We start from the raw sequence: 16,316 nt of genomic DNA, 5'->3' as shown, positions 1-16,316 counted from the left end.
CTTGGATTTGCTGAGGCCTCCAGCACCAGCTGAGGTATACTGGCTGACCAACAGCCCGCACTGGGGCTAGAGCTGATGAGATGAGGGTTCATGTGATAAAGGTAAAGTTACCACAGTCCCACAGCACCATCGGGTGCTCTGTTCATTATAGAGAGTACTAGTGGTAAGCTTAATTCATTAGGAAATGGGGACTTCAGCTGATACAGGCATCGAATGGATGCTGTTGGTGCTACACTGCATTGCAAGCCAGCTGTGCAGCCAACTGAGCTAACCAACCCCTCGAGTTCATATGATGAAACCTTTCAGAATCCATCTCACAAGAATTGACACTGTTCACCAGGAGAGGAGATTGCTGGGAAGGAATGCAATGCAGGGAGGGAACTGGGGTGAGGTTGTGAAATAAAATGGTGTACATTTTCCAAATGTGATCTTGTGATATGTTGCTGTTTGCCAGGGAGCTCTTTGGAGAACAGCATTGTGCGGTGGTGCTGCATTAGTGCAGCTGAACAAAGCAAGTGTGAAGAATGGGCCCTCAACACAAAATCCAACCCATTAGTCTGCATCAGAGCGACATCCATGAGTGACTGCATAGAAATGATAAAGGTGCACAATTTCAATAGATTTTAAATGAAACATTCTTGCAAAAGTGGCGATATATAGTATTGACGCCAAACTAAAGGATAAACTATGACAAGGATTGACTAAAGCAATATTGAAGTGTCTGAGGGGGGTCTGACAGGAGAAGAAAAGGGCAGAGAGTTTTAAAGAGACACTTCCAAAAGCCTCAACATTTGCTAAGAGGACAGCAAATGGTGAGTTAATAAGAGTGGAGGATGCACAAGAGGCCACAGACTAATGTGCCCCAACACAGGAGAGTGCTGTCCATAACTGTACCCCAACAAAGGACAGTGTACCAATAACTGTACCCCAACAAAGGACAGTGCTGTCCATAACTGCACTCCAACAAAGGACAGTGTCCCAATAACTGTACCCCAACAAAGGACAGTGCTGTCCATTACTGTACCCCAACAAAGGACAGTGTACCAATAACTGTACCCCAACAAAGGACAGTGCTGTCCTAACTGTACCCCAACAAAGGACAGTGCTGTTCATAACTGTACCCCAATAAAACGATAGTGTACCAATAACTGTACCCCAACAAAGGACAGTGCTGCCCATAACTGTACCCCAACAAAGGACAGTGGTCCAATAAATGTACCCCAACAACGGACAGAGCTGTTCATAACTGTACCCCAACAAAGGACAGTGCTGTTCATAACTGTACCCCAACAAAGGATAGTGTACCAATAACTGTGCCGTAACAAAGGACAGTGCTGTTCATAACAGTACCCCAACAAAGGACAGTGTACCAATAACTGTACCCCAACAAAGGACAGTGTACCAATACCTGTACCCCAACAAAGGACAGAGCTGTCCACAACTGTACCCCAACAAAGGACAGTATTATCCATAACTGTAGCCCAACAAAGGACAGTGCTGTCCATAATGTACCCCAACAAAGGACAGTGCTGTCCATAACTGTACCCCAATAAAGGACAGTGCTCTCCATAACAGTACCCCGGCAAAGGACAGTATTATCCATAACTGTACACCAACAAAGGACAGTGAACCAATAACTGTGCCCCAACAAAGGAGAGTGCTGTCCATAACTGTACTGCAACAAAGGACAGTGTACCAATAACTGTACCCCAACAAAAGACAGTGCTGTTCATAACTGTACCCCAACAAAGGACAGTGTACCAATAACTGTACACAACAAAGGACAGTGCTGTCCATAACTGTACTGCAACGAAGGACAGTGTACCAATAACTGTACCCCAACAAAGGAAAGTGCAGCCCATAACTGTACCCCAACAAAGGACAGTGTTGTCCATAACTGTACTGCAACAGAGGACAGTGTACCAATAACTGTACCCCAACAAAGGACAATATTATCCATAACTGTAGCCCAACAAAGGACTGTGCTGTCCATAACTGTACCCCAACAAAGGACAGTGTACCAATAACTGTACCCCAACAAAGGACTGTGCTGTCCATAACTGTACCCCAACAAAGGACAGTGTACCAATAACTGTACCCCAACAAAGGACAGTGCTGTCCATAACTGTACCCCAACAAAGGACAGTATTATCCATAACTGTATCCCAACAAAGGACAGTGCTCTCCATAACTGCACCCCAACAAAGGACAGAGCTGTTCATAACTGTACCCCAACAAAGGACAGTGTACCAATAACTGTACTGCAGCAAAGAACAGTGTACCAATAACTGTACCCCAACAAAGGACAGTGCTGTTCATAACTGTACCCCAACAAATGATAGTGTACCAATAACTGTATCCCAACAAAGTACAGTGCTGACCATAACTGTACCCCAACAGAGGACAGTGCTGACCATTACTGTACCCCAACAAAGGACAGTGTACCAATAACTGTACTGCAGCAAAGGACAGTGTACCAATAACTGTACCCCAATAAAGGACAGTGCTGTTCATAACTGTACTGCAGCAAAGGACAGTGTACCAATAAGTGTACCCCAACAAAGGACAGTGCTGTTCATAACTGTACCCCAACAAAGGACAGTGTACCAATAACTGTACCCCAACAAAGGACAGTGCTGACCATAACTGTACCCCAACAAAGGACAGTTCTGCCCATGACTGTACCCCAACAAAGGACAGTGTACCAATAACTGTGCCCTAACAAAGGACAGTGCTGTTCATAACTGTACCCCAACAAAGGACAGTGTACCAATAACTGTACCCCAACTAAGGACAGTGTACCAATACCTGTATCCCAACAAAGGACAGAGCTGTTCATAACGGTACCCCAACAAAAGACAGTGCTGTTCATAACTGTACCCCAACAAAGGACAGTGTACCAATAACTGTACACAACAAAGGACAGTGCTGTCCATAACTGTACCCCAACAAAGGACGGTATTATCCATAACTGTACCCCAATAAAGGACAGTGCTGTCCATAACTGTACCCCAACAAAGGACAATGCTGTCCATAACTGTACCCCAACAAAGGACAGTATTATCCATAACTGTACCCCACTAAAGGACAGTGTACCAATAACTGTACCGCAACAAAGGACAGTGCTGTCCATAACTGTACTGCAACAAAGGACAGTGTACCAATAACTGTACCACAACAAAGGACAGTGCTGTCCATAACTGTACCCCAACAAAGGACAGTGCTGTTCATAACTGTACCCCAACAAAGGACAGTGTACCAATAACTGTACCCCAACAAAGGACAGTGCTGTCCATAACTGTACTCCAACAAAGGACAGTGTCCCAATAACTGTACCCCAACAAAGGACAGTGCTGTCCATAAGTGTACTCCAACAAAGGACAGTGAACCAATAACAGTACCCCAACAAAGGACAGTGCTGTCCTAACTGTACCCCAACAAAGGACAGTGCTGTTCATAACTGTACCCCAACAAAGGATAGTGTACCAATAACTGTACCCCAACAAAGGACAGTGCTGCCCATAACTGTACCCCAACAAAGGACAGTGTTCCAATAAATGTACCCCAACAAAGGACAGTGCTGCCCATAACTGTACCCCAACAAAGGATAGTGTACCAATAACTGTGCCGTAACAAAGGACAGTGCTGTTCATAACTGTACCCCAACAAAGGACAGTGTACCAATATCTGTACCCCAACAAAGGACAGTGTACCAATACCTGTACCCTAACAAAGGACAGTGCTGTCCATAACTGTACCCCAACAAAGGACAGTGCTGCCCATAACTGTACCCCAACAAAGGACAGTGTTCCAATAAATGTACCCCAACAAAGGACAGTGCTGCCCATAACTGTACCCCAACAAAGGATAGTGTACCAATAACTGTGCCGTAACAAAGGACAGTGCTGTTCATAACTGTACCCCAACAAAGGACAGTGTACCAATATCTGTACCCCAACAAAGGACAGTGTACCAATACCTGTACCCTAACAAAGGACAGTGCTGTCCATAACTGTACCCCAACAAAGGACAGTGCTGTCCATAACTGTACCCCAACAAAGGACATTATTATCCATAACTGTACCCCAACAAAGGACAGTGAACCAATACCTGTACACCAACAAAGGACAGTGCTGTCTATAACTGTACTGCAACAAAGAACAATGTACCAATAACTGTACCCCAACAAAGGACAGAGCTGTTCATAACGGTACCCCAACAAAAGACAGTGATGTTCATAACTGTACCCCAACAAAGGATAGTGTACCAATAACTGTACCCCAACAAAGGACAGTGCTGACCATAACTGTACCCCAACAAAGGACAGTGTACCAATAACTGTACCCCAACAAAGGACAGTGTACCAATACCTGTACCCCAACAACGGACAGAGCTGTCCATAACTGTACCCCAACAAAGGACAGTATTATCCATAACTGTAGCCCAACAAAGGACAGTGCTGTCCATAATGTACCCCAACAAAGGACAGTATTATCCATAAATGTACCCCAATAAAGGACAGTGCTCTCCATAACAGTAACCCGACAAAGGACAGTATTATCCATAACTGTACACCAACAAAGGACAGTGTACCAATAACTGTACCCCAACAAAGGACAGTGCTGTCCATACCTGTACTGCAACAAAGGACAGTGTACCAATAACTGTACCCCAACAAAGGACAGTGCAGCCCATAACTGTACCCCAACAAAGGACAGTGTTGTCCATAACTGTACTGCAACAGAGGACAGTGTACCAATAACTGTACCCCAACAAAGGACAGTGCTGTCCATAACTGTACTGCAACAAAGGACAGTGTACCAATAACTGTACACCAATAAAGAACAGTGCTGTCCATAACTGTACTCCAACAAAGGACAGTGTCCCAATAACTGTACCCCAACAAAGGACAGTGCTGTCCATAACTGTACCCCAGCAAAGGACAGTGTACCAATAACTGTACCCCAACAAAGGACAGTGCTGTCCATAACTGTAGCCCAGCAAAGGACAGTGGTGTTCATAACTGCACCTCAAAAAAGGACAGTGTATCAATAACTGTACCCCAACAAAGGACAGTGCTGTCCATACTGTACCCCAACAAAGGACAGTGCTGTCCATAACTGTACTGCAACAAAGGACAGTGTACCAATAACTGTACCCCAACAAAGGACAGTGCTGTCCATAACTGTACCCCAACAAAGGAGAGTGGTGTCCATAACTGTACCCCAACAAAGGACAGTGTACCAATAACAGTACCCCAACCAAGGACAGTGCTGTCCATAACTGTACTGCAACAAAGGGCAGTGCACCAATAACAGTACCCCAACCAAGGACAGTGCTGTTCATAACTGTACCACAACAAAGGACAGTGTATCAATAACTGTACCCCAACAAAGGACAGTGCTGTCCATAACTGTACCCCAACAAAGGACAGTGCTGTCCATAACTGTACTGCAACAAAGGATAGTGTACCAATAACTGTACCCCAACAAAGGACAGAGCTGTCCATAACTGTACCCCAACAAAGGACAGTATTATCCATAACTGTAGCCCAACAAAGGACAGTGCTGTCCATAATGTACCCCAACAAATGACAGTATTATCCATAAATGTACCCCAATAAAGGACAGTGCTGTCCATAACAGTAACCCGACAAAGGACAGTATTATCCATAACTGTACACCAACAAAGGACAGTGTACCAATATCTGTACCCCAACAAAGGACAGTGCTGCCCATAACTGTACTGCAACAAGGGCAGTGCACCAATAACAGTACCCCAACCAAGGACAGTGCTGTTCATAACTGTACCACAACAAAGGACAGTGTATCAATAACTGTACCCCAACAAAGGACAGTGCTGTCCATAACTGCACTGCAACAAAGGATAGTGTACCAATAACTGTACCCCAACAAAGGACAGTGCTGTTCAGACCTGTACCCCAACAAAGGAGAGTGCTGTCCATAACTGTACCCCAACAAAGGACAGTGTACCAATACCTGTACCCCAACAAAGGACAGTGCTGTTCATAACGGTACCCCAACAAAGGATAGTGTACCAATAACTGTACTCCAACAAAGGACAGTGCTGCCCATAAATGTATCCCAACAAAGGACAGTGTACCAACACCTGTACCCCAACAAAGGACAGTGCTGTCCATAACTGTACCCCAACAAAGGACAGTGTATCAATAACTGTACCCCAACAAAGGACAGTGCTGTCCATAACTGTACCCCAACAAAGGACAGTGCTGTTCATAACTATACTGCAACAAAGGACAGTGTACCAATAACAGTACCCCAACCAAGGACAGTGTTGTCCATAACTGTACTGCAACAAAGGGCAGTGCACCAATAACAGTACCCCAACCAGGGAGAGTGCTGTTCATAACTGTACCCCAACAAAGGACAGTGTATCAATAACTGTACCCCAACAAAGGACAGTGTACCAATAACTGTACCCCAACAAAGGACTGTGCTGTCCATAACTGTACCCCAACAAAGGACAGTGTACCAATAACTGTACCCCAACAAAGGACAGTGCTGTCCATAACTGTACCCCAACAAAGGACAGTATTATCCATAACTGTATCCCAACAAAGGACAGTGCTCTCCATAACTGCACCCCAACAAAGGACAGAGCTGTTCATAACTGTACCCCAACAAAGGACAGTGTACCAATAACTGTACTGCAGCAAAGGACAGTGTACCAATACCTGTACCCCAACAAAGGACAGTGCTGTCCATAACTGTACCCCAACAAAGGACAGTGTATCAATAACTGTACCCCAACAAAGGACAGTGCTGTCCATAACTGTACCCCAATAAAGGACAGTGCTGTTCATAACTATACTGCAACAAAGGACAGTGTACCAATAACAGTACCCCAACCAAGGACAGTGTTGTCCATAACTGTACTGCAACAAAGGGCAGTGCACCAATAACAGTACCCCAACCAAGGACAGTGCTGTTCATAACTGTACCCCAACAAAGGACAGTGTATCAATAACTGTACCCCAACAAAGGACAGTGTACCAATAACTGTACCCCAACAAAGGACTGTGCTGTCCATAACTGTACCCCAACAAAGGACAGTGTACCAATAACTGTACCCCAACAAAGGACAGTGCTGTCCATAACTGTACCCCAACAAAGGACAGTATTATCCATAACTGTATCCCAACAAAGGACAGTGCTCTCCATAACTGTACCCCAACAAAGGACTGTGCTGTCCATAACTGTACCCCAACAAAGGACAGTGTACCAATAACTGTACCCCAACAAAGGACAGTGCTGTCCATAACTGTACCCCAACAAAGGACAGTATTATCCATAACTGTATCCCAACAAAGGACAGTGCTCTCCATAACTGCACCCCAACAAAGGACAGAGCTGTTCATAACTGTACCCCAACAAATGATAGTGTACCAATAACTGTACCCCAACAAAGTACAGTGCTGACCATAACTGTACCCCAACAGAGGACAGTGCTGACCATTACTGTACCCCAACAAAGGACAGTGTACCAATAACTGTACTGCAGCAAAGGACAGTGTACCAATAACTGTACCCCAATAAAGGACAGTGCTGTTCATAACTGTACTGCAGCAAAGGACAGTGTACCAATAAGTGTACCCCAACAAAGGACAGTGCTGTTCATAACTGTACCCCAACAAAGGACAGTGTACCAATAACTGTACCCCAACAAAGGACAGTGCTGACCATAACTGTACCCCAACAAAGGACAGTTCTGCCCATGACTGTACCCCAACAAAGGACAGTGTACCAATAACTGTGCCCTAACAAAGGACAGTGCTGTTCATAACTGTACCCCAACAAAGGACAGTGTACCAATAACTGTACCCCAACTAAGGACAGTGTACCAATACCTGTATCCCAACAAAGGACAGAGCTGTTCATAACGGTACCCCAACAAAGGACAGTGCTGTTCATAACTGTACCCCAACAAAGGACAGTGTACCAATAACTGTACACAACAAAGGACAGTGCTGTCCATAACTGTACCCCAACAAAGGACGGTATTATCCATAACTGTACCCCAATAAAGGACAGTGCTGTCCATAACTGTACCCCAACAAAGGACAATGCTGTCCATAACTGTACCCCAACAAAGGACAGTATTATCCATAACTGTACCCCAATAAAGGACAGTGTACCAATAACTGTACCGCAACAAAGGACAGTGCTGTCCATAACTGTACTGCAACAAAGGACAGGGTACCAATAACTGTACCCCAACAAAGGACAGTGCAGCCCATAACTGTACCCCAACAAAGGACAGTGTTGTCCATAACTGTACTGCAACAAAGGACAGTGTACCAATAACTGTACCACAACAAAGGACAGTGCTGTCCATAACTGTACCCCAACAAAGGACAGTGCTGTTCATAACTGTACCCCAACAAAGGACAGTGTACCAATAACTGTACCCCAACAAAGGACAGTGCTGTCCATAACTGTACTCCAACAAAGGACAGTGTCCCAATAACTGTACCCCAACAAAGGACAGTGCTGTCCATAAGTGTACTCCAACAAAGGACAGTGAACCAATAACTGTACCCCAACAAAGGACAGTGCTGTCCTAACTGTACCCCAACAAAGGACAGTGCTGTTCATAACTGTACCCCAACAAAGGATAGTGTACCAATAACTGTACCCCAACAAAGGACAGTGCTGCCCATAACTGTACCCCAACAAAGGACAGTGTTCCAATAAATGTACCCCAACAAAGGACAGTGCTGCCCATAACTGTACCCCAACAAAGGATAGTGTACCAATAACTGTGCCGTAACAAAGGACAGTGCTGTTCATAACTGTACCCCAACAAAGGGCAGTGTACCAATATCTGTACCCCAACAAAGGACAGTGTACCAATACCTGTACCCTAACAAAGGACAGTGCTGTCCATAACTGTACCCCAACAAAGGACAGTGCTGTCCATAACTGTACCCCAACAAAGGACATTATTATCCATAACTGTACCCCAACAAAGGACAGTGAACCAATACCTGTACCCCAACAAAGGACAGTGCTGTCCATAACTGTACTGCAACAAAGAACAATGTACCAATAACTGTACCCCAACAAAGGACAGAGCTGTTCATAACGGTACCCCAACAAAAGACAGTGATGTTCATAACTGTACCCCAACAAAGGATAGTGTACCAATAACTGTACCCCAACAAAGGACAGTGCTGACCATAACTGTACCCCAACAAAGGACAGTGTACCAATAACTGTACCCCAACAAAGGACAGTGTACCAATACCTGTACCCCAACAACGGACAGAGCTGTCCATAACTGTACCCCAACAAAGGACAGTATTATCCATAACTGTAGCCCAACAAAGGACAGTGCTGTCCATAATGTACCCCAACAAAGGACAGTATTATCCATAAATGTACCCCAATAAAGGACAGTGCTCTCCATAACAGTAACCCGACAAAGGACAGTATTATCCATAACTGTACACCAACAAAGGACAGTGTACCAATAACTGTACCCCAACAAAGGACAGTGCTGTCCATACCTGTACTGCAACAAAGGACAGTGTACCAATAACTGTACCCCAACAAAGGACAGTGCAGCCCATAACTGTACCCCAACAAAGGACAGTGTTGTCCATAACTGTACTGCAACAGAGGACAGTGTACCAATAACTGTACCCCAACAAAGGACAGTGCTGTCCATAACTGTACTGCAACAAAGGACAGTGTACCAATAACTGTACACCAATAAAGAACAGTGCTGTCCATAACTGTACTCCAACAAAGGACAGTGTCCCAATAACTGTACCCCAACAAAGGACAGTGCTGTCCATAACTGTACCCCAGCAAAGGACAGTGTACCAATAACTGTACCCCAACAAAGGACAGTGCTGTCCATAACTGTAGCCCAGCAAAGGACAGTGGTGTTCATAACTGCACCTCAACAAAGGACAGTGTATCAATAACTGTACCCCAACAAAGGACAGTGCTGTCCATACTGTACCCCAACAAAGGACAGTGCTGTCCATAACTGTACTGCAACAAAGGACAGTGTACCAATAACTGTACCCCAACAAAGGACAGTGCTGTCCATAACTGTACCCCAACAAAGGAGAGTGGTGTCCATAACTGTACCCCAACAAAGGACAGTGTACCAATAACAGTACCCCAACCAAGGACAGTGCTGTCCATAACTGTACTGCAACAAAGGGCAGTGCACCAATAACAGTACCCCAACCAAGGACAGTGCTGTTCATAACTGTACCACAACAAAGGACAGTGTATCAATAACTGTACCCCAACAAAGGACAGTGCTGTCCATAACTGTACCCCAACAAAGGACAGTGCTGTCCATAACTGTACTGCAACAAAGGATAGTGTACCAATAACTGTACCCCAACAAAGGACAGAGCTGTCCATAACTGTACCCCAACAAAGGACAGTATTATCCATAACTGTAGCCCAACAAAGGACAGTGCTGTCCATAATGTACCCCAACAAATGACAGTATTATCCATAAATGTACCCCAATAAAGGACAGTGCTGTCCATAACAGTAACCCGACAAAGGACAGTATTATCCATAACTGTACACCAACAAAGGACAGTGTACCAATATCTGTACCCCAACAAAGGACAGTGCTGCCCATAACTGTACTGCAACAAGGGCAGTGCACCAATAACAGTACCCCAACCAAGGACAGTGCTGTTCATAACTGTACCACAACAAAGGACAGTGTATCAATAACTGTACCCCAACAAAGGACAGTGTACCAATAACTGTACCCCAACAAAGGACAGTGCTGTCCATAACTGTACTGCAACAAAGGATAGTGTACCAATAACTGTACCCCAACAAAGGACAGTGCTGTTCATACCTGTACCCCAACAAAGGAGAGTGCTGTCCATAACTGTACCCCAACAAAGGACAGTGTACCAATACCTGTACCCCAACAAAGGACAGTGCTGTTCATAACGGTACCCCAACAAAGGATAGTGTACCAATAACTGTACTCCAACAAAGGACAGTGCTGCCCATAAATGTATCCCAACAAAGGACAGTGTACCAATACTGTACCCCAACAAAGGACAGTGCTGTCCATAACTGTACCCCAACAAAGGACAGTGTATCAATAACTGTACCCCAACAAAGGACAGTGCTGTCCATAACTGTACCCCAACAAAGGACAGTGCTGTTCATAACTATACTGCAACAAAGGACAGTGTACCAATAACAGTACCCCAACCAAGGAGAGTGCTGTTCATAACTGTACCCCAACAAAGGACAGTGTATCAATAACTGTACCCCAACAAAGGACAGTGTACCAATAACTGTACCCCAACAAAGGACTGTGCTGTCCATAACTGTACCCCAACAAAGGACAGTGTACCAATAACTGTACCCCAACAAAGGACAGTGCTGTCCATAACTGTACCCCAACAAAGGACAGTATTATCCATAACTGTATCCCAACAAAGGACAGTGCTCTCCATAACTGCACCCCAACAAAGGACAGAGCTGTTCATAACTGTACCCCAACAAAGGACAGTGTACCAATAACTGTACTGCAGCAAAGAACAGTGTACCAATAACTGTACCCCAACAAAGGACGGTATTATCCATAACTGTACCCCAATAAAGGACAGTGCTGTCCATAACTGTACCCCAACAAAGGACAGTGCTGTCCATAACTGTACCCCAACAAAGGACAGTATTATCCATAACTGTACCCCAATAAAGGACAGTGTACCAATAACTGTACCCCAACAAAGGACAGTGATGTCCATAACTGTACTGCAACAAAGGACAGGGTACCAATAACTGTACCCCAACAAAGGACAGTGCAGCCCATAACTGTACCCCAACAAAGGACAGTGTTGTCCATAACTGTACTGCAACAAAGGACAGTGTACCAATAACTGTACCACAACAAAGGACAGTGCTGTCCATAACTGTACCCCAACAAAGGACAGTGCTGTTCATAACTGTACCCCAACAAAGGACAGTGTACCAATAACTGTACACCAACAAAGGACAGTGCTGTCCATAACTGTACTCCAACAAAGGACAGTGTCCCAATAACTGTACCCCAACAAAGGACAGTGCTGTCCATAACTGTACCCCAGCAAAGGACAGTGTACCAATAACTGTACCCCAACAAAGGACAGTGCTGTCCATAACTGTAGCCCAGCAAAGGACAGTGGTGTTCATAACTGCACCTCAACAAAGGACAGTGTATCAATAACTGTACCCCAACAAAGGACAGTGCTGTCCATACTGTACCCCAACAAAGGACAGTGCTGTCCATAACTGTACTGCAACAAACGACAGTGTACCAATAACTGTACCCCAACAAAGGACAGTGCTGTCCATAACTGTACCCCAACAAAGGAGAGTGGTGTCCATAACTGTACCCCAACAAAGGACAGTGTACCAATAACAGTACCCCAACCAAGGACAGTGCTGTCCATAACTGTACTGCAACAAAGGGCAGTGCACCAATAACAGTACCCCAACCAAGGACAGTGCTGTTCATAACTGTACCCAACAAAGGACAGTGTATCAATAACTGTACCCCAACAAAGGACAGTGCTGTCCATAACTGTACCCCAACAAAGGACAGTGCTGTCCATAACTGTACTGCAACAAAGGATAGTGTACCAATAACTGTACCCCAACAAAGGACAGTGCTGTCCATAACTGTACCCCAACAAAGGACAGTATTATCCATAACTGTAGCCCAACAAAGGACAGTGCTGTCCATAATGTACCCCAACAAATGACAGTATTATCCATAAATGTACCCCAATAAAGGACAGTGCTCTCCATAACAGTAACCCGACAAAGGACAGTATTATCCATAACTGTACACCAACAAAGGACAGTGTACCAATATCTGTACCCCAACAAAGGACAGTGCTGCCCATAACTGTACTGCAACAAAGGGCAGTGCACCAATAACAGTACCCCAACCAAGGACAGTGCTGTTCATAACTGTACCACAACAAAGGACAGTGTATCAATAACTGTACCCCAACAAAGGACAGTGTACCAATAACTGTACCCCAACAAAGTACAGTGCTGTCCATAACTGTACTGCAACAAAGGATAGTGTACCAATAACTGTACCCCAACAAAGGACAGTGCTGTTCATACCTGTACCCCAACAAAGGAGAGTGCTGTCCATAACTGTACCCCAACAAAGGACAGTGTACCAATAACTGTACCCCAACAAAGGACAGTGCTGTTCATAACGGTACCCCAACAAAGGATAGTGTACCAATAACTGTACTCCAACAAAGGACAGTGCTGCCCATAACTGTACCCAACAAAGGACAGTGTACCAATACCTGTACCCCAACAAAGGACAGTGCTGTCCATAACTGTACCCCAACAAAGGACAGTGTATCAATAACTGTACCCCAACAAAGGACAGTGCTGTCCATAACTGTACCCCAACAAAGGACAGTGCTGTTCATAACTATACTGCAACAAAGGACAGTGTACCAATAACTGTACCCCAACCAAGGACAGTGCTGTCCATAACTGTACTGCAACAAAGGGCAGTGCACCAATAACAGTACCCCAACCAAGGAGAGTGCTGTTCATAACTGTACCCCAACAAAGGACAGTGTATCAATAACTGTACCCCAACAAAGGACAGTGTACCAATAACTGTACCCCAACAAAGGACAGTGCTGTCATAACTGTACCCCAACAAAGGACAGTGTACCAATAACTGTACCCCAACAAAGGACAGTGCTGTCCATAACTGTACCCCAACAAAGGACAGTATTATCCATAACTGTATCCCAACAAAGGACAGTGCTCTCCATAACTGTACCCCAACAAAGGACAGAGCTGTTCATAACTGTACCCCAACAAAGGACAGTGTACCAATAACTGTACTGCAGCAAAGAACAGTGTACCAATAACTGTACCCCAACAAAGGACAGTGCTGTCCATAACTGTACCCCAACAAAGGACAGAGCTGTTCATAACTGTACCCCAACAAAGGACAGTGTACCAATAACTGTACTGCAGCAAAGAACAGTGTACCAATGACTGTACCCCAACAAAGGACAGTGCTGTTCATAACTGTACCCCAACAAATGATAGTGTACCAATAACTGTATCCCAACAAAGTACAGTGCTGACCATAACTGTACCCCAACAAAGGACAGTGCTGTCCATAAGTGTACTCCAACAAAGGACAGTGTACCAATAACTGTACCCCAACAAAGGACAGTGCTGTCCATAACTGTACCCCAACAAAGGACAGTGTCCCAATAACTGTACCCCAACAAAGGACAGTGCTGTCCATTACTGTACCCCAACAAAGGAGTGTACCAATAACTGTACCCCAACAAAGGACAGTGCTGTCCATAACTGTACGCCAACAAAGGACAGTGTCCCAATAACTGTACCCCAACAAAGGACAGTGCTGTCCATTACTGTACCCCAACAAAGGACAGTGAACCAATAACTGTACCCCAACAAAGGACAGTGCTGTCCTAACTGTACCCCAACAAAGGACAGTGCTGTTCATAACTGTACCCCAACAAAGGATAGTGTACCAATAACTGTACCCCAACAAAGGACAGTGCTGCCCATAACTGTACCCCAACAAAGGACAGTGTTCCAATAAATGTACCCCAACAAAGGACAGTGCTGCCCATAACTGTACCCCAACAAAGGATAGTGTACCAATAACTGTGCCGTAACAAAGGACAGTGCTGTTCATAACTGTACCCCAACAAAGGACAGTGTACCAATATCTGTACCCCAACAAAGGACAGTGTACCAATACCTGTACCCTAACAAAGGACAGTGCTGTCCATAACTGTACCCCAACAAAGGACAGTGCTGTCCATAACTATACCCCAACAAAGGACATTATTATCCATAACTGTACCCCAACAAAGGACAGTGAACCAATACCTGTACCCCAACAAAGGACAGTGCTGTCCATAACTGTACTGCAACAAAGAACAATGTACCAATAACTGTACCCCAACAAAGGACAGAGCTGTTCATAACGGTACCCCAACAAAAGACAGTGATGTTCATAACTGTACCCCAACAAAGGATAGTGTACCAATAACTGTACCCCAACAAAGGACAGTGCTGACCATAACTGTACCCCAACAAAGGACAGTGTACCAATAACTGTACCCCAACAAAGGACAGTGTACCAATACTGTACCCCAACAAAGGACAGAGCTGTCCATAACTGTACCCCAACAAAGGACAGTATTATCCATAACTGTACACCAACAAAGGACAGTGTACCAATAAGTGTACCCCAACAAAGGACAGTGCTGTCCATAACTGTACCCCAACAAAGGACAGTGTACCAATAACTGTACCCCAACAAAGGACAGTGCTGCCCATAACTGTACCCCAACAAAGGACAGTGCTGTCCATAACTGTACTGCAACAGAGGACACTGTACCAATAACTGTACCCCAACAAAGGACAGAGCTGTCCATAACTGCACCCCAACAAAGGACAGTATTATCCATAACTGTACCCCAATAAAGGACAGTGCTCTCCATAACAGTAACCCGACAAAGGACAGTATTATCCATAACTGTACACCAACAAAGGACAGTGTACCAATAACTGTACCCCAACAAAGGACAGTGCTGTCCATACCTGTACTGCAACAAAGGACAGTGTACCAATAACTGTACCCCAACAAAGGACAGTGCAGCCCATAACTGTACCCCAACAAAGGACAGTGTTGTCCATAACTGTACTGCAACAGAGGACAGTGTACCAATAACTGTACCCCAACAAAGGACTGTGCTGTCCATAACTGTACTGCAACAAAGGACAGTGTACCAATAACTGTACCCCAATAAAGGACAGTGCTGTCCATAACTGTACTCCAACAAAGGACAGTGTCCCAATAACTGTACCCCAACAAAGGACAGTGCTGTCCATAACTGTACCCCAGCAAAGGACAGTGTACCAATAACTGTACCCCAACAAAGGACAGTGCTGTCCATAACTGTACCCAACAAAGGACAGTGGTGTTCATAACTGCACCTCAAATAAGGACAGTGTATCAATAACTGTACCCCAACAAAGGACAGTGCTGTCCATACTGTACCCCAACAAAGGACAGTGCTGTCCATAACTGTACTGCAACAAAGGACAGTGTACCAATAACTGTACCCCAACAAAGGACAGTGCTGTCCATAACTGTACCCCAACAAAGGAGAGTGGTGTCCATAACTGTACCCCAACAAAGGACAGTGTACCAATAACAGTACCCCAACCAAGGACAGTGCTGTCCATAAC

At 45.0% G+C, this 16,316-nt stretch overlaps 1 protein-coding gene across 1 annotated transcript in view; it reads left to right on the top strand.

Moving 5' to 3' along the window:
- Positions 1-16,316, top strand: part of LOC132827255 (melanotransferrin-like) — a 426,978-nt gene that overhangs the window by 71,264 nt on the left and 339,398 nt on the right. The window contains exon 9 of the mRNA XM_060843879.1: positions 455-603. Coding sequence (XP_060699862.1) covers positions 455-603 — 149 coding nt within the window. The remainder of the gene's footprint in view (positions 1-454; positions 604-16,316) is intronic.

The sequence above is a fragment of the Hemiscyllium ocellatum genome, chromosome 24 (assembly GCF_020745735.1).
Source record: "Hemiscyllium ocellatum isolate sHemOce1 chromosome 24, sHemOce1.pat.X.cur, whole genome shotgun sequence".
Classification (NCBI taxonomy): Eukaryota; Metazoa; Chordata; class Chondrichthyes; order Orectolobiformes; family Hemiscylliidae; genus Hemiscyllium; species Hemiscyllium ocellatum.
Note: the sequence above shows the minus strand (reverse complement) of the source record. Positions and strands in the feature narration are given on the sequence as shown.